This window comes from Pyxicephalus adspersus, chromosome 6 (genome assembly GCF_032062135.1).
Source record: "Pyxicephalus adspersus chromosome 6, UCB_Pads_2.0, whole genome shotgun sequence".
NCBI classification, from domain to species: Eukaryota; Metazoa; Chordata; class Amphibia; order Anura; family Pyxicephalidae; genus Pyxicephalus; species Pyxicephalus adspersus.
Genome location: NC_092863.1, coordinates 20,183,754 through 20,207,792, shown reverse-complemented (window position 1 = coordinate 20,207,792; position 24,039 = coordinate 20,183,754). Strand labels below are relative to the sequence as shown.

Below are 24,039 nucleotides of genomic sequence, written 5' to 3'. Positions count from 1 at the left end.
CTAAGGGTATGATATATGCAGTATGTGCAGAGACGAGTACTAAGGGTATGACGTTTGCAGTTTGTGCAGGAGACGAGTACTAAGGGGATGACATATACAGTATGTGCAGGAGACGAGTACTAAGGGTATGACATTTGCAGTTTGTGCAGGAGGCGAGTACTAAGGGGATGACATATACAGTATGTGCAGGAGACGAGTACTAAGGGTATGATATATGCAGTATGTGCAGGAGACGAGTACTAAGGGTATGATATTTGTTGTATGTGCAGGAGACGAGTACTAAGGGTATGAGATAGGCAGTATGTGCAGGAGACGAGTACTAAGGGTATGGCATATGCAGTATGTTCAGGAGACGAGTACTAAAGGTATGATATATGCAGTATGTGCAGGAGACGAGTACTAAGGGTATGATATAGGCAGTATGTGCAGGAGACAAGTAATAAGGGTATGATATATGCAGTATGTGCTAAGGGTATGATATATGCAGTATGTACAGGAGTGAATACTAAGGGTGTGAAACATACAGTATGTGCAGGTGTATCTGCAGGAGACCTATGCAGAGGATATAGCACAGGGCAGTATGTGCAAAATTGCTGTGCAAAGGCTATCACTACTAATAGTACGAGCTTCAGAGCAGCCCAGGGGGTTTGAAATCACATATTATGTGCAGGATAGATATGCAAAGGGTTCAGTAACTGGCAATATGTGCAGAACATGAGTGCAAGAAGTAAAAGCAAACATAATATTGGAAGGAGGGGGATGCAGAGTAAAGAGTATAATAGAGAATAAAATAAAGCATAATAGAAAATAATATACCTGTACATAAGAGAAGAGTGCAAGAGGGATGTCAGCAGATAGTATGGGAAGCAGAAAAATACAAAGGCTGTTAAAGCGGTACTACAATTACCCTTTGACTAAAAAACAGCATTTACTGATATTTCCATTATTTGCAACAAAATACAGTCAATGCCATACACAGGGGGAGGGGGAAGGTTTCCCCAATTGCACTGAAATGCCCACTAAAATTTAAGTAGTTTATTGCAGGACACTAGAGGTGGCAAGGAGTGTGTTGGCCGTTCTGTGGACTATGAAGATGGTGGGGGATACCTAAATTGAATATGGAGGAATGTGTCAGTGAAACTAAATTCAGAGGGTTGGTTTGTGCTTTAAAAGTCCTATATTTTTGTATAATTGAATTGCTTTCCAGCACTGGTTGGGTAATAAAGAGAGGCCCGTAGCGGTAAGAATTAGGCGCAGGGCCTACATGACCGGGTGCTACGCCTAGGCCAGAGCTTGTAAGGGGTTAAGACAAAGGTAGTGTTGCTAGAGGGGGCTGGGCTAGTATGCAACGTGGGGTAGGAGGAGATTAGGAATGGGAGACGTTAAAAAGGGCTGGATGATAGTGAGGGGCCCTCTTTTGGAAAGAAAAAGTTTGGTAGTTATGACAATGGTGTTTATAAGGGATGGGCTAGAAGGTCCGAGCTACCCTGGTCAAGTGAGATTACAGCCACAAGTTGAAGATAAATACCCCTGCTCCATGTTACAGCAGCCATTTAACTTCAGTGGTCCAAACCATCTTCTGCACACAACTAATTCTCTCCAAGCAGCAAGAAGATTGAACTTCCCTGGTTGAAGAGAAGTAGTGTTCCCCTTGCAGTGGGTGGGCTAGACCATTGCTGTCACACAATCATATTCAGTTTGAAGTTTGAAAATACCTAGTGATAAAGAAAGAAAAAAAAAAGAGAAAGTTACGCGGCACAGGCTTTAGGAAATATTATTCCAGTAAAGCTTTCTTAAGGCTGGGTCTACACGGACGTTTTTAAAAACGCATGTAAACGTTCCTATTGCGTTTTTATGCACTTATGTTGTTTTCCTGCGTTTTTACGCATTTGCGTTTTAAGTGCTTATGAATGCAGGAAAACGTCTCATTGAAATCAATAGAAGCGTTTACCCGTGTTTTGGGGTGTTTTCTGGGGTTACCCCTCGTTTGAATTTTTTAAACATTGCAAGCAACCTTATAGATAAAGCTCATAAACGTGCCTCAAGGAAACATAATATAAACTGAGAGTGAACTTTTAATATTGTTGCATTGTTTGCATAATTAGCGTTATTAGCTGATTCCCCTGTTTTCATTTTAAAGTGAAAAAGTTATGAACTTAAGCATTAACGAATGTAAAGGTATATGTACATGTTTCCATAGCTGTAATAAATACTAGAATGTGCTGTCTGGCCAGACTATATACAAATTTTGTGCAAAATCATGAATTTATCATAGCTTATAAACCTACACAATTATATATCACTGTGGTATGTGCTTCTCCTGTCATTCTCCCCTAAATGTGTTCCGTTTTGTAAATATCAAGAAAGTGCCACTGCAAAGTTGTATGGTGCATGTATTCAGATAGTGAAATTATTTATTGTAATATGCTGTACAAAGTGTTCTTTTCATGTTGTAAGTATTGGAAGGACACTTACAGGAAACCACCCATCACATACTATAGCCAACTGGAAGGCTAGAGAAGCAGGAAAGGACATCCACAGAATCAATAAAGCAGTTCTGGTCTTGTTTTTTGGGGTTTACAGGACATTAAATGAATGTGCAAATGCTGGTAGGCAGGCATCAGAAGTAACATACTCCTTTACTTCGGACTTAAAGTATGCAAAAGTTAATGTTTTGCATTAAACTCCAAATACTCTTTTGTGCATTACTGGATAGGGGGGATGGCAAGGACTGTAAACATCTCTCAAGTTAAAGCAGAAGTAAAAAAAAATATTTACAGAAGGTTTATGCTGTTTTAGTCATAGCTATAGATGTTTTAGTTAGCTATAGATAGCTAACATGTGCATCAAAAAGAATGTCTTTTAGATATCCCAAACGCTTAACTGGACAAGAACCCAGTCCTATAAGGGTCAGGTTAGCTGGCTCTGGAGGTAAAATTTAAGGGCTGAAGTACAAATCTTGGAAAGTGGTGCATTCCTTTCCTCTTGTTTTATTGTCAGTTGGCGCCACCCCCCTTAAATTTGTATGAATATAAAAAGGAAGAAAGAAGAAAAGCAGGTTTTTTTGTGGCAATTACATGTGTATTTGTTCTTTCATAATACAGGAAGAACATAGATCTTTATAATATGATGATATAATCAACATAAACAAATGCACAATCATAGGCTTCCATACTTTGGGTCTGCCTCATTAAAGTCATTGGGTATTTTGACCCTTATGCTAGACACAGATTTCCCAAAACAGTTTAAACAGAGCACGGCCCAATCCCCTGCTCTGTGGCGAAACGCGCTGGATAGCCCCGTGCTCTGTTTTAGCTGTTTTGGGAAATCTGTGTCTAGCATAAGGGTCAAAATACCCCATGAATTTAATGGGGCAGACCCAAAGTATGGAAGCCTATGATTGTGTATTTGTTAGTGTAATTGCCACAAAAAAAGCCCTACCTAATGTACATAGTAGGAGGAAACACGCATGTTCCCATGTAAAAGTGAGTGCATTTGATCCCCTCTTGGTTACAGACATGGGCTCGCTTACAACAGCAAATTAGGTACACACAGCAAGGGGTATCACGAATGCACAGTGTAAACTCCTATTTGTTTAGACCTTAGTACAATTCCACTTCATTTTTCTAGGCAAACACACAATGAAAGTACTGAGGGCCAAGATAAAAACTGGAATTATATACACATTACATACAGAAGACTTTGCCTAATACATATCACTAGCAGTCTGCAAAATAGTTTATGATGCTTTCAATATTAAATTTCATATATATCTCCTTTTAGCTGCATTAATCCTAGGGGCTAGGCCAAGCATACTGGCAACTGCAAATGTATATGTAATCTCACTCCCATAACAACTGGGAAAGTTTCTGTACTACTGAAGACAAAACTCTTCCCACAATGTATCAGGGGCTGAAAACAACAACAGAAAAACTGAAGCGTGTTACAAGAAATAGAGTAAACATGTGCTTTGTCCATGCTTGGTCAGTTGGTTCTTACTTAGAGCTAGAACTTTCCCCCCAGGTCTGGGTACCTGTGGCATCTCTGGGTGCTCGAGCAGCCAATTACCAAAGAAGTAACGTTTCCCCATACATGGAAGTAACAGGTATCTTAATATAAACTCTATGATATCACACCTATACATGTTGTTAATGCACTGTGTGACCTATAGGAATAACCTATATTTACAAGAATTAAATGTTTTCATGTTCATTTAGACTTTCCCTACAGCCCATAGACAAAGAGAAATTATGCTGCAGGGTTGTCCTAGGTCCTAGGGATCCTCAATAAAAACTTATGCAAATACATTTTCTGTAGTATACTAAAATAACCATATGAAAAAAGTGTGCTTTTGGTTTGCATGCAGCTTCTAAGGCTGCATACACACATGCAATAATTGTTGTTGGAAAGGATCTTTCACAATTCTTTCCAATGACAAACTACTGCACGATGCATGAACGAGCGCTGTACATACAGCAGTATTCTGTTCTATGGAGTGGGGAGTAAGAGAATGACGGAGCGGCACCTTCTGCGCGCTCTCCCCCTTCACTTCCATTAAGATCGTTCTTCGTCCATCGTCCGTGGATCCGCTAGGACAGCCGTTCGGACGATGGACAATGGGTGGGGTACACAAGCTAGATTCTTGTCCGATATCGACCCTGAGCTCATTATCAGATGATAACCATTGCAAGTGTGTACGTAGCCTTACTGTTCCCTACAATTTGTAGGGACTGTACCTGGTCTTGGTAGAGTTGCCCTCTTGCTCTGACTACATGTGAGTACTGCCTATATTGGCTCAAACCCTTTGTCTACTCTTACTATGGGCCTGATTTATTAAAGCTCTCCAAGGCTGGATAGGCTACACTTTAATTGGTTAGGCTGGGTGATAGAGCAAAGCTGGAATGGATTTGGTCCAGGATTCAAAACACTTGCCAGCAGATAGCAAATTAATTTTGCTGGATCCACCAGCTTCACTGATGAAAATGTATCCTCTCCAGCCTTGAAGAGCTTTAATAAATCAGGCCGTGTATCTGTGTTTCTGTTGTAGTGTGTGTTTCATTTGCTGTAATTGGAGTTTACCCACAAGTTTAAAGGAGAGAATAACGTACACATGGATGACACATGAACTGGCAAATTAGAGAGGGGGGTTAGTAAGACAGATAGTACTTTAACTTGTAGAGGATGCAACCCCAAACAAAAAAACTTGCTATTACAACTGAATACAAGAGGAACCTATATACCAATGAAAACTGAGAGGAGAGTGAACAATGAAGAAGAGAGATGGCGCATGAATAAACAAAAAAGGCCCAGAAACCTTCCAGTACTTATGACAAGAAACAGTTAGTACTCTTCTCTATTTTTATTGCACATAATGTGAAATAAATTTGCTTAGTGTAAGCAATAAAATAATAAAACTCAAATAAAAGTGTATCATTGCATTAAAAAACTTTACATTTCTATTTATGCTTTGTAATTGTATATGCAAATGGTGACAGCAATAGTGATTACATAGGTAATTTCCTGCTTTATTATTCTGTCTTACTGATCCTCTCTTCTCGGTATGGGCCAGATTTATTAAAGCTCCCCAAGACTGGAGAAGATACATTTTTTATCAGTGAACCTGCGTGATCCAAAAAACCTGTAATGGATCTGTTCCAGGATTAAATACATTAGCTAACAAATAGCAAATGACTTTAACAAATCTTTTCCAGGTTTTCTGGATCACCCAGGTTCAATCATGAAAATGTATCAGCTCCAGCCTTGGAGAGCTTTAATAAATTAGGCCCTTAAAGTCTACCAGGCTGTTTCTGATTTAAAACAGTAGACAAACTGCTATCCCCATTTTTATTTTCATTCAATAAGCCACTCCAGTAGAGGAGTACAAAAGCTAAGACTAGCTGACCCTTGTAATCACACGATTAAGTGCATACGTCTTTAGACATCAGACCAACATTAGGTAATTCAACTCTTTTATTACTCTTTATTTTCCCAATACTAATAATATAGATTTTTTTTGAAAACATGTATTGAAACATGTAGCCAGCCATTTATGATCTACTCGTAAAAATGACTACTGTCTTAGGCAGGGGTGCCCAACAGGTGGATCGGGATCTACCCGTAGATCGCAAAGGCAACGCGAGTAGATCACGGAGCCCTGCCTTTCAAAATAAACTCTACCGCGCACAGGAGTTATTAAGTTTTTTATTGTTGGTAGATCATTTTGACTTGGTCATTTTAAAAGTAGCTCGCAAGCCAAAAAAGCGTGGGAACCCCTGGTCATAGGTTTTATTATTATAAAGTAAAATTAGAACTAGTTCTGAACCAGTAGCACAAAATATTGGATAAACATGAAAGTCAGGAAACTTTTCTAAAGAATTTCCATTCTACATGTAAAACAGGGGGTTATTGGTTGAGGAGAGGAAGTAAAGGTAAGTACAAACATTGGTGGGGACCTAGAAAACTACTGTGATATGAGTTTTTTGACTGCTTTATTTCAAACTTTGTGTATCAAAAAAAGATAGATTAAAGTCATCAAATAGGTGTCTATTTAAACCCAGCAAATGCTTTTACAGGCTGACATAAAACTACAAAAATGCTGCCAAACTACATGTTTCATTATCTATTGCAGGAAAGTAGGAGCTGTCATTTGACAGACTGAACTGTCTGAAACAAACCCCGTGCATCCCAAATCCAAAAAAAAAAAAAAAAAAAAAAAGAAAGTAGCAGGTGCAAATACTCTAAAAGTATATAAGATCCTGTATACCCAATCTATTGTAGCTCACCTGTTATAAATGCTTTAAAGGTCACCTTAGTTTTGTATTCTTTTTAAAAAGAATGTCTAACAAAAAAACATTTTCACACTTCAATAGCAGTCTAAGGCTACGTACGCACGTGCAATAATTATAATTGGAAACGAACGACTAACGATCGATCAGTTCAGCCAGTTTTGTAATTTGCACATCTTTGCCACACAACAGAGCCAGGTAGATGACATGAGCAAATGTTAGATATGTATTTTCGTGAAAAATTTCACATATTTACACTTTCTTTGTTTTGTTTTTGGGAAAATACATCCCAATTTTAAACGGTATTGCAAAGCCCTTGACCATAATATTGTCCCCAAAATTTATGGTGTGGGTTGTCAAGGGGTTCTATGGGAATACGTAAAAAAACACAATTATTTTTCTTTTAAAAAAATGTTAAAATAGAGTCAAAAAAGATATTATAAAAAGTATCCTGAGAACTTTTTAACTTTTAGTAACGCACCTAGACAAAGCGTTGTCACCACATTGGTCAGGGAGACCCCTCCTCCTTCCCTCCTCGAAACAATTTAGGAAAAAAAACTGGTAAAATGAATGGCACCCAACCTACCAAAACATACACCATATGTTACCTGTACATTGGTAACAACAGATCGGCAGCAGTGACAAAGAGAAATTTAGACATTGGAGAGTGCATAGTCTACAAAAAGTTTGGGTTTTTCATTTAAAAATAAATTTGCAAAAATAAAATAATTTTCCTGAGCATTGCACACTGCCATGAAGAATATGTCTGCATGTTGATAAATCCTGCATTTTTGTGCACATGCATAGCAGTTTGATGGGATAAAACAAGACATTCCTGCCTTATTCTATCTGTGTTATGGCCACATTTTACCACGAGTAACCATGATCATTTGCACAAAATATGTTGAAAATGTAACACTTTCAACAGCACTCTTCATGAATAACTGTATTAAAAAGTTCACTCTTTGTACCCAAATATGTGCCAAACCCACCCCCACAAAACCCATTGCTAATGCATGCGGCAAAGTGCCCAATGCCACCCGCACAGTGCCTGACCTTAACCTGATTATCCGCCTATATTTTAAGTTTTATGTGTAGTGTATTAGTACATGTGAATTAACCTGTGATGCGATAGGGCAGCCCTATTACACCAAAAGGCACCAAAAAAGGTGCATGCCCTAATTCTGGCAAATTAGTCATAGAGGGTGTAAGAAAATACCAATACAGCTAAGTATATAAATAAGGGCAAGCAATATGGTACAGAGTTTTCAAAAAAGTGCATAAACTATTGCTTAAAAAATGCATTTCTCAGACCCTGTGATGTCCCTATTTAAAATACAGCGCTGCGTAATATGTTGGTGCTATATAAATTCTAAATATTATTATTATTATTATTATTATTATTAATAATAATAATAATAATAATAATAATAATGTCACTGTTACCAGCTGCCAATAAACATCTGTTACAAAGAAGCATTAACCATTTGAAAAGAAATTTCTGTTACAAATGTTAACTGCCCCCTATTTCTGTTACAAAAAAGACAAACAGCATTACATACAAATACCTACATTTTACAGTTGTTTGAACCCCATACATAAAACTTGACATGCAACGATATACCCTTACTTCATATATACAACTGTTATACATGTTATTATTATTATTGTACAGGATTTATATAGCGACAACATATTACGCAGCGCTGCACAAATAAATAGGGGTTGCAAATGACAGACAGATACAGACAATGACACATGAGGCGAAGACCCTGACCCAAAGAGCTTGCAATCTAGGTGGTGGGGAAAGTAACACACAATAGAGGTGGAGATATGTATTGGTGGTTAGTAGTGAGGGTTTCATAATACATAAGAATATGGGTAGGTAAGTTTAAAAAATTGTTTTTCAGTGCTCTTATAAATGAGCAGAAAGTAGGAGCAAACTGAACCGGTCCAGGAAGGCCATTCCAGGGAGTTGGGGAGCTCTAGAAAAGTCTTGGAGCAATGCGTGTGAAGAGGTTATGAGTGAGGAAGTCAGTAGTAGGTCATTGGAGGAGCAAAGAGAGCGGCTAGAGGAGTATTTTTTTACCAGGTGAGAAAGGTAAGTGGGACAAGAACTGTGTGGGGATTTGAAGGCAAAGCACAGGAGCATGTGAAATGGAAGCCAATGAAAAGGCAGCAGAAGAGGAGTGGTGGAAAGGATGGATAAATACATGTTCAAGAATTCTAACGAGGTAATGCTTCTGTTCTTCTTTAACCAGCTCTCAATGATCCCAGAAACATCAATGTAAGATCAATTTACGATGGAAAATCAATGTAAGATGTAATCAATGTAAGAAGAACAGACTTGCAGCATTTGTGCATTGACACAAATGTAAAGCCCTTTGATAGAATCCCAAATATGAAGCACCTGGAGGATCCCCAGGTATAATTTTAAAGGAAGTTCAACACTTAAATGGATTGAAAAAAAACTACAATATGTTAAAACATCAATAGGACTTATTACATGTCAGACAACAATTTAGGAGAAACCTCCCAAATGGGACACAAATAAAGAGTAATACAGAGGTTCTAACTTTTTCTAACAAAAATGGTGTCAGCTTTTGAGCGCAGTCGAGAGTTGCATAAAAGGCCCATTGGATGTAAAGGAATGTACACTTGCACACAGGTGTTCTGAGCCACATAAGGTGAAGGTAAATACCTTGTGTATATCAGGTCCATGTAACACAACCTCTTAAGTGTGTGTAATATACAAAGGACTTATAAATAAGGGATACTACTGTGTCAGTACAGCTAACACAACATGACATGTTTACTTCTGCTAAGGATGTCCAGACATAGACTGTAAGATGAGCAAGGCGAGGAGGAGGAGAATATCCTTCAGAAGTGTAATACGTGTACGCAAGTTCATGATTTAGGCTCCAGTCAACAAATACAGAAACTGCAATACACACCACAACTCTTCCATAGTTACATAATAGGTTAGGTTGAAAAAGTCCATCAAGTTCAACCACTACGGCAATAAACATATCCCAGATATAAAACCCTATTATTTTTCCTTCTTACTTTAAAACTAAAGTGCAACGATTTAATGTCCAATCAGCCTTTAGAAATCTGTTGCATTTAACAGGGTCAGTTTATAGTATATAGTATGTTGAAAACTGTAATGCCGGACGCTTTACAATCTGATTATACAGTTTCCTTTAGGTTTTCTAACAATGATCACATTTGTTTAGCTGTCTGAACATTAACTAAGTGAATTCTTTAAAGGGACCCTACATAATAGAGTCACTACATTAGAGTTGGCAAATCTTTAGGGGATTGTACAATCAGAATGTTATCTGGGTGGTATTTGATTTGCTAAAACTCTGTGTGTCATAAACAATAGCAAAAATACTATTTTATTTTTTTTGTCCTTTTTTGCATCCCAGTGATCGCCTTTTTTAGCCACTTTTCTACATTCACCTGGATAAGGTTCAGCTGCATATCATGGCCATGCCTGGACACTTTACCCGGCTCGCACAGTGACAATGCAGAAACATTTTTTGGTAGACAAATTCAAATAATAATATAATCATGTTACAGCTTGTATTTTAGCAATTGGGTTTGTATCAACTTTAAAAATAAAAAATAAGCACTTTCATGTCTTCATTTTCTTCTGTTATTAGATGTGAATTAGAATAAATACTAAAGATGTAATACACTTGAAATTATAATTTAAAAGCCTAAAACACATAAATAAGAACAAAATAGAAATATTATGAAAATGAAAAGCTATGTATATATACTGTATATGAAAAGCTACGATTATAATGGATATTATTTAGATTGTTATATTTATACACATTGTTTTATTATTTATAAAAAGATGTAAATATTTATTAAGGAAATTCTTTCTTATTATTGTAATTGTGTTTTTTTTTTTTAAAAAGTCATAAAAATTATTGAAATACAAAGGTCTGATTCCGCATTTTGCTGACATTATGTCATTATGACAGATGTATCAGGATAACCAGCGCCATTCGGATTAGTATAATTTACATTAGGGCAGCCCATGTATTCGGGTGCGCCAACCTAAACCAATGCAGCATTGGCATCAGAAAAGTGCATTTAGGGTGCCGTTAATAATAAATGGCGCAAACACTTACACATTCTCACACATGTTTATCATGTCACCTTTCAGCACGTCTTTCTAATACAGAGACACCTCTCAGGTAAGGGGGAACCTTTATCTTGTGCACACCTGGAGACATAGGAAGTAGGGGTGCAGGAGGTCACCTCCTCCCCACACTTCCTCCTAGGTCAGGCTCTATAATAAATCATTCCAATAAATCTCAGAGCACATATGGACACAACCCTAGTCATAAGATAACAGCAGACTCCATACTACATGAACTCTTACCTTCTCTGCATAAAGCTGGGGGCATTAGCAGGGCACAGAGTGCCCAAATCCAAGGCTTTAGGTCCATCCCTTCACTTCCCCTTGTGTACCATGCTTAGCAGCCCCCCTTCTCCCCAGCCTGCCGGGTCTTCGCCCTTATTTCTGTCCACGGGAAAGTTGGAGCAACTTCACAAGCTGCCCTGCTTCATTCCTGCACAACACTTCCTGCAGGGAGGGGAGGGAGAGGCGGAGGCCAGCCAAGAGGAGTAACATGCCCTACATAGGAGTGGCACTGCACGTTGTAGGGGGAAGGCTCCCATGTGTACCCCAGGAGTACAGTGTTACCCCCACACTGCTGTCTTTATGTTTGCTTTTATTATTATTATTATTATTAATATTATTATTATTATTGAAGCAAATCTGCACCAAGATCCCAACAACTTATTCTGGTCAAACCAGTTCTATGGGCTCACTTTCTAAATATTTAGACCATTTTAACCTAAATATTCACATGATGTATGAATCAGGAGTAAGCTTTAATTATAATTAATAATAATAATTAGTAATTTTATATCATCATGAAAATGGTAAACGAATGAATCTTAGATAACAAATGATGGTGTTAAATATTTATCACCTTTTTCTGATAAATTTAGCTGTAGTGTGTAAATGCTCCCAGAAATGTATTTAGGGGGTCACAATTATCCTATAGATGCAGAATTAAAACTAGCAGAGCACAGCTCCATCTAGTGGCTATACACTGAATTTACAGGTAGGTTAGTGTTTAAAGAGGAGTGAGGATTTAAGGATTTAGCTACTAAAGCAAGGGGTTGGCACACTTTTTGGCTAGTGGTCGCCAAACTGAAAATTTTGGGGGGCTGAGGCTCTGGTGAGTGCACCCCCGAGCGGGGTCAGGAGAAGGATGCCGCTGGGGGGACGCACCGGCCAGAGCCGCGGAACACGTGCCCGTACAAGTCCCAGGCGCAGGGAAGTGGGCAGGCTGTCTCTGGACATAATTCGCCCACTCTCGGATCCAAGCCTGCGATGGGAGAGTGGGCAGGTCTATGTCACAGTGACGTCACTATGGGGAGGTTTCTCCCTCTTCGGGTGACACCCAGCTCCCCGCGCATGTGCAGTCAGGAGCTGTTGATTTTAGTGGTCCGCGGAGCAAAAAAGTACTAGGCCATTTCAGGAGTTCAAGAAGGCACACTAGGCCAGAAGAAACAAGGTTTCCAAGGAAAGGTTTTTTCCAACCGTGACTGCAAGCGAGCAGCCTCAGTCTTCTGCTCATCTGCGGTGTAGTCTCTGTACATGCGCGTGTGCTTGGCATCGAAATGCCCCTTGAGATTCGACTGCTTGAAAGTGCCATTGGTGTCGTTGCACACTAAACACTGGGCTTTGTTGCCATGTGGAAAGAAGAATAATGCGATAGTCCATTCAGCGCTGAAGACACGGCATTTGAGGTCAACCTTTCAGAGACTGGTAGCTGCACGTTGCTTCTGCTCTTTAGGCATGGTAATTGGGGTTACTTTAACCCCAATTACCTCCAACTATAACTTTACCATCCCAAAAAATGGACTTTTAGGGTACACACCTCACAATTTTAAGCAACACTCTTGAAATAAAAGAAAAAACAACTTTAATAATAAAAAAACAAACACACTTTAAAATACATCAATAAAAGCATCAGCCACAAAGAGCACAATTACTTGCACTTCGCCAGGAGGGCGAGTTAGTATATAAATATACAATCTAGTAAACAACATATCTACAAGTGTAAGTAAATACATATAAATAACATGGCATCCAAGTATAAATTGAGATACTGGGTACTTGCACAATGTACATGGTTGGGTAGTCTTATAAAAGTGAAATTTTACTGCATTAATTAAACTAAGTGAATTGTCATTGCTGAGTCAAAATTCACTTTCACAGCCCAAACTCCTTTAGTCGTCCTCATTATTTTGTCTGCCTGCCTACTTTGCATTCTAGAAAGATTGGGGTTAAAATAAATTATTACACTATAAAGAAAATAGCTTTAGAGCTGTTGATGCAAAAAAAAAAATTCTTGTTCTGTAGCAGAAACTTCAGGCCAGGCCTTCCTTCCTTTGCCTTCTGTTGTTGCTTCTAATGACCCCTAGTTACTACAAAATACAGATGTGATTTAGAGGTCATTAGGAGGAACCACAGAGGTGGACACCTAAAATATCCCTGGTGCCCAACAGTCTCATGTGGTCCTTTCATAGAAATGTTGGTTTTGCAAAGTGGATGTAATCGCAGTGATGATTAGCAGTCTTATGTAACATGTTTCTAGTCGCTAACTTTTTCCTACAACATGTTCTGCAGCTTGTAATGCAGCTTGTAATGCAGAAGTCTGTCCCCCCCCCCTAATATTTTTGCTTTCTGACTGCCTTCGGTTGTAATACATGTAGTGGCTATTATATAAAGTTCCTTAGGGGGCTGCAGGTCAGGCCCCCTAAACCTTTTTTGTTCAAACCCACTGTACTCGATAGGGAAAATTTATCAATGCTTCCCTTAATTAACTACTGGTGGGGGGGGGTCTGTCACAGTATCACAGGTGCAAATTTTATAATATTATTTATGAGTGCGACACTTTTATCAGATAATAGTTATTATATAAAAAAAAAAAAAAAACATATGTAAAAGAGAGAGGGTATCTATTTTTTGGGGGGATGTTAGTCAGTCAGTCTTTGACTGCTTTACCTATTTCTAACACATTAAGGAAAGGGAACTTACTAGAATACAACTGATTTATTCTTCAAATGCCTGGTTCCTGGAGGAGGGGGGTTGGGAGTTTTTTTTAGCTGTGTGGTTGTACTTTAATGCCAGTAAAGATAACCCACCAGCACTCTCACACTCATGCATTCAAATACATTGCTCTGTATGTCTAGCTCAGCAAGTGTAAAGCACAACAAAGTTCATCAGGTCACAAGCACCAAACTGTTTATAAAAGCCCCTCCAGTATGATAGATTACCGGTAATTTGCTAGATTCATTTTTTTTTTTTTTGTTTAGGTTGGCTAAACTGCATTTCCCCTAGATCAATGGGTGCCAACTGGTGGTCTGTGAAAATATTTTGGTGGTCCACAGAAAAAATTTGACTTAATTTGCAATTGTTATGTTTTATTAATAATAAAACAAATAACATTCTAATAAATCCTTATATTCTGAATGACAATTTTCACCTTTATATTGCACTAAATTCATGAACTGTACTAGAAACAAAAAAACAAGGGAGGCGCAGAGTAACGTTAGTGTAGTGTTAAGTTGTATGAGGCAACCATTGCCGAGCCGTACGCTTCAGTATTGTTTCCACCATTACAACAGTCACCCCGCTCCACCAATACGGATTCTCATCCGATTGTTTTATTTTATTTGTTTATTTCTCAGATGTTCCTTTAGGTAAGTATGACCTTAACTGTGTATTGTCTTTAACTATTAAATTTAGAGACATCAAATAGTTTGATAACTATCATTTCTTGTTTGGTCTTGGATTCCCATGAAATAAACCCATAATGAGTGAGAAAAAGCAAACAAATATTTTGCATTTCTTTAGTAATACCAAAGATAATGCATTTAATGATAATAGTAACAATAGTAATACTTCACTTAACCGTGAGCTGATCAATGAATCAGAGCCTCCACAGTCCTTGTCAGACACCACTAGGAAGATCATTATTTTACAAATGTATTTATCTTTTTTAAAAAAAACTCATATTAATGGTCCCCGGGATTTAAAATTATGAATTTAGTGGTTTGTGAGGTCTAAAAGGTTGGCGACCACTGCCCTAGTAAAAATTCACAGCATTGTACTGTACACTGCCATATAATGGATGCAGACAGCTACTCTATTTGAATGGGTTGCCTACTGCATAACGGCACACAAAAGGAAGTGCCTTATGCCTTATTTTTGTTTGAATTCACAATGCACATACATGCTGTATTGTTTAAGATGGCCCAGGCTGAAACTTGTACATTAGGTGCAGGCTCACAGAGAATACTGCTATTACAGCTTGTAATAAATGTAAATATCCGGGTTATAAATCTGTTGTACAGGATTGGATGTCCAGGCTGAATACTACTTTATATGCAAAACTTTTTGGACCAGGAATTGGAAAAAAAATCTGTGGAAAGATTTATCCACAAGTAAAGAGCAAATATTTCAAGGAATGCCAGAAGGAGGCTCTGGATATCTGAAGTAGCTAGATAAAAAGGATTCTGCTATTTATAACAGTACATCGGGAAACAATGTTATGACAACAAAGCTACCATTCAAGGCTGCTAGGCACTATGTTGTAGGACACTAGCTGCAGATAAGACCCACTAATCTAATATTCCCATGACATTGTGTAAGATCTTCATAACAATAAACTCCAAACGGAAATATAAAAACATTCTTTATTCGGATTTCGTATTCATTAAAAATAAATGTGTTTTACGTGGAATGAGTGCAAAATCAAAAAATCACAAATTCTAACCTCAAGTTGTTCTATGCAGAGCAGTACTTACACTGTGACAACAGTGTCATTTGAACATGCTTAAAGTAAAATATAGTAGTAAAAGTAAAAAATATTTAAAAGTTTTGCTCCTATCAATGTTCTGCTTCACTGTGTCCGGTCACTAGCACATTGTATCACTGTCATAGAGAAAAGTGAGATCACTGATCTGGCCTTGCTGTCTTGCTGGGTACCAGGATCACCAATCTAGTTGAAAAGAATTTTACATTATCATATATATTTTATATAAATTGTTATATAGGGATAAGCAAACTGGATAAATTAATTTTTGTGAATATTTTTGTGCATATTTTTATCAATTACAAAGCCCCTAACCATGACATATAAAGTTTGAATGACAGGTAAAACGTGCAGGTAAAGAAAAAGGTAAAGTAGGTCAAGTAAAGAAGATATAAAAAGCAGCTTTTACCCATAATCAAAGTGAAATGGTCCCTTAATTATGAGGAAGAATAAACCATAAACCTTATTAAGGTTCTAATGCAAAGAAAGAAGGGGGTTAGTAAGACATATTATGTACATATGTAAATAAATATAGTGTGCAGGAAAAAGATGCATAAACTATGATTTTAATGTTGAATTAGGTGACTAACAAAGCTCCACCTGACTGTGGGTTTTTTAGGTTAGGAATACATTAATATAACAAAAAAATAGACCAATACATAGGTGATGTTCTGAGTTCCATGCGTGAAGAATTCCTAATATTCCAACACTTTTTACAGGATTGCTTTTTCAGGAGATGTAGGGTAGGTGAAGGTCAAACATGTTGCAGATTTGGTGGTTTATCGGGACAATGAATGGCCACCAATTGAACAGGTAAAGTGAGAGTGTCTCCAAGTCACAGTGTTTGTATTTTTCATCTTTCCTACATATTAATGCCAAAATGACAACCAGAAATTGCAAAAAAGTCTGCAGGTGTCCCTGAGTGAATTCACTGCAGCAATGTACTGTTTCATTATATTTACTATTTAGTATTATGTAGTTTAAAGGTGACCTTTGATCTTTGAATGATATCAGTTCTTTAAAGAGTAACGAAACTAAAAATAAAAAAAATTACACTTACCCTTAATCCCACAGGTCCCTCGATGACGCTAGTCCTTCCCACGATCCGGTCCTTTGTTGTTCTAGAATCCCTTTTGGTCCCGGCACAGAGGAAGCGGTGGACGCCACCATCTTCGCTCTTCACTTCCGTGTTCTTTTCATTCTTCTTACTTTGTCACCCCATCTTGCACTGCGCAGGTTGCCAAATCAGGTGACGTAGCTGCTGTGAAGGGGAAAAAAAGAGAGCTGATCTCACTGCACATGCGTGAGATGGGCATCTCTTTCCCCTAGGAGGAAAAATGCCACTTCTGCGTATTCTCGAGATAAAGCCCAGAAGGAGCAGCCAGAGCCTCCCAGGATGTGTGATGTAGGTATCCTGGGAGGCTCTGCACTCCTATTAAGTCTTGATCACTGCGGAGGTCAAGTTTTAAAGGGACATTGCTGCACCCTTTCTTTTTTTTAAAAAAAAGGTGTGTTGCACTTCTATGTAAAAAATAATTGTTGAGTTTAGGTAGGCTTTAAGGAGGTCCCCTCCTCTTCTGTAATTACTGTTGTGGTGGTAAAGACTAAAAGGGGAAACCTGCAGCCTCCTGGGACACTAGTGTCACAAGGTGGCAGAGCTGGATAAAAAGGTGATCCCCAGAAAAAGGAAAAGGAGATAGCGTGGGACTTGCTGGGCTCGGTTTGGGTGGTGGATCAAGAGCTTTTCACAAGTAAAGGTTAGTGACCTAAATGCAAAGTTAGGAATGACTTGAACAGAACACTTGTGGATAAATTGCTGGTAGTATTTTGAACCCCAAGTTCAGACTATGAAACAAAATTCTATATGGTTCTACAGAAAGTGAACAATGGCAGAGGCATAGGAGGGCACTTGTTGATAAAGAGACTTAGACCATCTCATTGAAATCCCCCTGAAAAGACCCAGAAACCACAATGTCATCGGTCATGAAGTCATTTTGTTCTCAGGGTAGGGACACTCAGGCTAAGGCCTTCCCATAGAGCAGAAAAAAACCTAGGTCACATTAGCATAATACATATTATGTAAATGATGTGGCTTTAAATGATTAATGAAACCATGGCAGCTGTTGGGAACCCTAAAGATGTTTAGAGGAGGTAGAAGGTAAAGCATGCAGGTTACTAATGAATGATAGCTGGAGTTGGAGAGGGATGTGACCAACCTGAAGACCACAGGTCTGTGCTTGCAGCAAGAGGAAAAAGCAGTAGTTCTGCAACAAAGGCAGAAAATGCCAGATCATAATCATAATAAACAGGATTTGGTGGGAAGTAGTCAGGCTTTTAAGAGACAGAAGAAGAAGTTTGAAAAGATGGGTTTTGAGTGCTCATTTCCAAATAAATACCCTCACATTTATTGAAAGTGTCAACAGCAATAAATCTTTAATACGTTAACCTAGAACAAGACGTCGGAGTGAATCCAGCACTTCTATTCTTGTTTAGGGCCATTTATTATTAATAATATTATTATTATTAATAAACAGGATTTATATAGCGTCAACATATTACGCAGCGCTGTACATTAAATAGGGATTGCAAATGACAGACTAATACAGTGATAGAGGAGGAGAGAACCCTGCCCCGAAGAGCTTACCATCATTTAATTCTGTATTCTTTTTTTCTTTCTGTATTCTTTTCTCTACAACATCATCATTGCTGTCTGTTAGTACTTTGTGTGTAGCATAAAGCCTAACACGTTCATACATCAAGTTCAAAAAAGACTTCCAATGTATTTCTCATTATTATTTCAGTGGGTGATTTTTAGTTCATACAAGACATAAAATTCTTTTACCAGAGGGCTAGAACCACCTTCAGGAAAATTACTGCTTGAGTTTACAACTGGTGCCTGGACATAAACACAATGTAAGTCTTGCAGCCATGGTGCCAGACATAATAAATGGATAATGTGTAACTATGAAGCTATTTGTGCTATGGTTACTTTATAACTTACTAATATGCTATTCTTAAAGTGAAACTAAACCCTAAAATACATAAATACCAGGACCAGACAGATCCTTACCTAACCCCATTTTTTTTTTTAACACTCATCTGTGCTGGCCATTTCACGGGCACTGTTTATATTATTTTGCCTATAATTCTACTTCTATGCAATGCACCAGTACAGACAGATAAGAAACATATATATCATATCAATTTCTTCCAAGCAGCCCACCACTAACTCGTTTTTTTCCCTTGGAAGGGCTGTCGAAATTGACATAACACACATTTTAGGCTGAATATATGTGTAAAAAGTCAACTGAATGTGTGTATGATTTGATCATTTAAATTTCCCTGAAGCTAAAAAAAAAAAAAAAAAAAAAATTCATTTTTAGTTTTGTAACCAAAAAAAAAGTATGCTCATGCTTGTTGTCCCACTGTCTGTAGCATATCTACAGATGACCGCCTGTCATCCACGTGTCTCCAAAGAGCTGAGCTCAGTTTTTTCAAAGCCATTATTTCTAGACATATATATATATATTTTTAGAGACTCTTTAGTCACTGGCATGGTACCGATGGATTGGCGTAATTGCAACGTGGTTTCTAGCTTCAAAAAAGGAGCAAAGTCATTACCAAGTAACTACAGACTGGTTAGTTTAACGTCCACAGTTAGAAAGGTCCTTGAGAGTTTGATAAAGAACCACATGGAGGAGTGTCTGCTAGAAAATTATATTATAATGGATAGTCAGCATAGCTTCGAGAAGTTATCAAACAAATTTACTCTCTTTTTATGAGGAAGTAAGTAAACAGGTAGACAGTGAAATATCAGTTGATATAGTGTACTTGGACTTTGCTAAAGCATTTGACACGGTACCCGACAGACGGTTAATATGCAAGTTAAGGTCAATAGACTTAAAAAAGTCAATCTGTAAATGGATAGAGAACTGAGAACGCATCAAGACCGCATCAACAGAGTAGTAACTAATGATTCATACTCTGAATGGTCTAAGGATATTAGGGGTGTACCCCAGGGATGAGTGTCGGGACTTTACTGTTTAACCTTTTTTAAATGATATTGAGTTTGAGATTAAAAGTACCATTTCTGTGTTTGCAGATGACACCAAACTATGTAATGGAATTAAGTCCATACAGGATGTCTATAATCTACAAGCAGACCTGGATGTACTGTTTGATTGGGCAGCCATGTGGCAAATGATATTTAGTATGGATAAATGTAATGTTATGCACTTTGGGGCTAACCACATACATGCTTCATACTGTCTAGGGGGAATACATTTGGGGGAGTCAGAAATGGAAAAGGATCTGGCAATTACATACTTTGTATTTATTTTGAATTATTTTGTATTGGATTGGATACAGGAGTTTGTATTCAATCCAATACAAAATGTGTTTGAATGACTTTCAATTTGCATTTCCCGCACACGCGCCGACGTCATGGTACGGACCGACGTACACGCATGGAGGGAGAGGAAGCCGGCCGGCTTCTTCTTCTCCGCCAGCCGGCTTCTTTTTCCCTGAGAGGGCACCCGACGCTGGAGGACGACGCTGGAGATTGACGCTGGAGGACAACGCTGCATCGCAGCGGGACCAGGTAAGTGAACGATAAACCCGAACTTTTCTCACTGTATTTTCATACAGTGAGAAAAGTTCAGGGTTATCAATAATTGTAATTATTTTAACCCTGAACCAAGGTCGGGGTTATCGCTCGGGTGGTTAAGTTAGATCAGCGGTCGCGAACCTTTCAGATCTCATGAACCATATTCCACATTACCAATTTTTTTAAAGGATAAATACTTTTGTAAAATAATGATCTTGCTAATAGTGCCTGACAAGGACTGTGGAGGATCTGATTCATTGATCAGCTCACGGTTGAGTGAAGTATTACTGTTGTTACTTTTATCATTAGTTGCATTATCTTTGGTATTACTAAAGAAATGGAAAATATTTGTTTGCTTTTTCTCACTCAATATGGGTTAATTTAATTGGAATCTAAGACCAAACAAGAAATAATAGTTATCAAAGACAGACTATTTGATTCCAATAATAATAACAGTTAAAGAAAATACACAGTTAAGGTCATACTTACCTAAAAGAGCATCTGAGAAATAAACAAATAAAATAAAACAATCGATTGAGACTCGATTGAGACTTGGTATTGGCGGAGTTTTTGTTTTAATCTTAAGACATTAAAATTGCAAAAAATGTCCAAATGATTCTGTGGACCACCAAATTGTTCTTGTGGACCACTGATGATGGTTTGAGTTGAGCACCATCTTTAAGTGTGTAAAGTTTTGTGAAGAAATTATGCCAAAAAGTAAAGAAAGGTTAGAAGGAACACTGATATGTAACGATTATGTTGGAGAGGTATTCTAAAATGGACAAGGCAGCCATAGTCCATTCAGTGTTATATTTTCTAGTTTGTACTTCCCATTTACAATATGAACATTTGCAACAAGTTTGGCATTGTTTGAAAATAGCAGGTCCAGAAGAGCATTTTTTCTTGTTAGGGCTTCTACAAACTGTACCATAAAATTGTCTTGTAATATGTTTTCATACATTCATCTTGTAATAAGTTTTCATTCTAACACCAATAATTACCTGTGCATTTTAAACCCACAAATACAATCCATCCATATTATCTCAGCATCATCACACTATTCATCAACCAGTTCTGCTTTCATTTTTGCTTTTAAATCAAAGCCACGCTATTTAAAAAAAAACAGTATAGCCAGAAATTTGACTACTTTTTCTACCGCATGCCCAACTATTACACAAGAGGCAGCAAATTCTTCCAACCCCCTGAATACCAACTGTCTAGGTCTTTCTACATTACCTTCCCCTCCCCTACTAGGTGGGCTGCTCCCAGCTGTTAGGGGCAAGAGTGACATTTGGGACTCCCACCTCTGGGTTTGTTACCTATATACCTTTACACACCTTAGCAAATTTGTTTAGGTGCTCATACACAGGACTAAATAGGCTGATAGGGATTTACAGAAAAGGGAAGCCATTCCCTTTTCTGTAAATCCCTACCAGTCTCTTTAATCACAAAAAATCAGCACCCTACCTAATCAACCTGACTTACCTCTTCACCATTCATTCAGTGATGTTCCTCCTCTGCGAATCACGGAAAGGGCTGTGTCTCTAGTCACACACTTCCCCAAGCAGCGATACCAGTATTATTGCTATTGTTGTTCTGTCCATGTGCTGGGGTGTACCATCCGGAACAGCCTAAGTCATATAAGTGAACAGCTGCAGTGCCCATACAAACTTTCAGTGCCTATGGAAGAAAGTGCCATCCATTCTGAATGGACGATTTTATTGGTGGTGGACTAGGATGGCGATGAGGGCATTACAACTATCATGTCAGTAGCAACAGATATTTTTTTAAACTACATGTCTACAGTACAAGTTCCTATTCAAGTGTTAAAAGAAATAGGCAGAGATGTGGCTTTTAACCTCCCTGGCGGTATTCCTGAGTGTGGCTCGTGGTGGATTTTCCATACCAAAAGTGGTAACCCCGAGCCACACTCGGGGTGGAATTGCCAGGGAATTTACTAAGTCCTACCTAGGTTCCACGTTCCAGCGGCGTCCTTCAGCAATGTCAGCAGCATCCTCCAGCGATGCCTGGCCTCTGCTTCCCCTGGCAATGCTGGCCGGGCATCGCATGTCCCCAAAAACATAAGTGCAATGATGAAGTTGTAGAAAAGGACATAAACATTTCTGGCACCGATGTGTTTCGCCGTTAATCTTTCTCAGGGGAGGTAGCGACAAGTAGCAGCAAATAAACTCTGAATAGAGACATTCCAATTAGGTCCCAGGAGGTGATATTACAGCATATAGTAGTCCAATACTAGGAATTATCCAGTAATGATTAAGATCAATTGTCTGAATAGATAGGAAGATATGGATCAGGATTCACTTATCCAAGTGATCCCAAGTAGCTGGAAACAGCAATGAGTAAAAGGATGGAGGCAACTCTAAACCACAGGCAGCCATCTAATGTGTGTTACCAACTGCAAAGCCTTTTTTTATTTTCTTTGAACACATGAATTTGAATTGTCATTATTTTTAGTACTTCTTTTTGCATGGTGTCAGAGTTGACCATAAGAAACTAGAGGCAAGAGGAGCAAATGGAAATATAGTATAGATGTCTTGTACTAAAACACATTTGCTGAACAAGTGTTGAAAAGTTTTAGTTCTTTTATGTGGCAAATTGAGACCTGTACATGATGGAATTAATCCACTGGATGGGTGAAAGGTGAAAAAGAAGGAACAGTGGGAAAGGCCTCAGAAACAGGAAAATGAAAAGGAAAAATGTTTCAGGGTTGCACCTTCTGTGCTAACTCTGTGCCTGCACGTTTTAGGCTACAGAGGAGTTGAGGTTTGTGATGTACGGTGTTGGCAGCAGGGTGAAGAAAGAACAGATAGGGTTGCAAGAGGGGGGAATTGTAAAAATTGGAAGGGAGAGACGGGAAGAAGAGAAGAAAGTTGTGGAAAGAGAATGTAGAGAATGCCTCCTTATGGGCATGCCTCTTGATCTATTAGGGGAAAAAAAGCCCCTTTCGCTCTTTTTTTATTTCCCCTTCACAGTGACTACGTCTTGCAATTTCGCACCAGCGCAGTGCAAGATCAGGTGACGTGCCAAGAAGGCCAAAGGAGAAGATAGAAAAGAAGAATGAAGATGGTGGCACTTCCTCAGCGCCAGGATGAAGAGGAATTCCAGGACAGATCACAGGAAGGACCAGCGCTATCGAGGAACCTGCGGGATTAAAGGTAAGTGTAAATTTTTGGTTAAGTAGAAATGACAAAAAGTTGAACAAAAAAAAAAGCATTGTCTAGTGGCAAAGATTTTTAAATGTTAACTCTGCAAATAAGACATTTTTTAAAAAGAAAAAAGGTTCAGAAATTTAGTTGAAATGTTGACTAGCTGAGCACTGCGCTGTCACATATAGTACGGAGAGTTAACCCGGCACTATTTAACGCTACCCTGTTTTCGCGGGGAAGCTGTTGGCAACGGACATTGGGCGGAAGTCGCCGAGAAGGCGGAAGTCCCGGCTCGCCGGTCATGGCACCGTTTCTTGTGCTGCTCCTGGCCGGAGTTGTAACTGCATCTCGCGGGGACCGGGAGCCGGTATACCGGGAGTGTGTGAGCTCTTGTGAACAGAGGAACTGTACTGGGAGCCGACTCCAGGACTTCTGGGCTGAGCAGCCCCTCTACATGAGACTGACTGGTGAGGGGGACCTCTAGTGGCAGCTCTGCAGAGAGAGAGAGGCAGAGGGCAGTGCACGATTCACATGAATGTTACACAGAGAGGTGCAGGGCAGTG

General features: G+C 38.7%; 2 protein-coding genes across 3 annotated transcripts in view; one reads left to right on the top strand and one right to left on the bottom strand.

The window, feature by feature from the left end:
* ERBB2 (erb-b2 receptor tyrosine kinase 2) overlaps positions 1-11,385 on the bottom strand; it is a 64,032-nt gene extending 52,647 nt beyond the window's left edge. The window contains exon 1 of the mRNA XM_072414899.1: positions 11,188-11,385. Coding sequence (XP_072271000.1) covers positions 11,188-11,254 — 67 coding nt within the window. The 5' untranslated portion in view covers positions 11,255-11,385. The remainder of the gene's footprint in view (positions 1-11,187) is intronic.
* A 12,363-nt stretch (positions 11,386-23,748) lies between these two features.
* PGAP3 (post-GPI attachment to proteins phospholipase 3) overlaps positions 23,749-24,039 on the top strand; it is a 12,254-nt gene continuing 11,963 nt past the window's right edge. For both annotated transcript variants that reach the window (XM_072414896.1, XM_072414897.1), the window contains exon 1: positions 23,749-23,943. In XM_072414896.1, the coding sequence (XP_072270997.1) occupies positions 23,778-23,943 (166 nt within the window). In that variant the 5' untranslated portion in view covers positions 23,749-23,777. The remainder of the gene's footprint in view (positions 23,944-24,039) is intronic.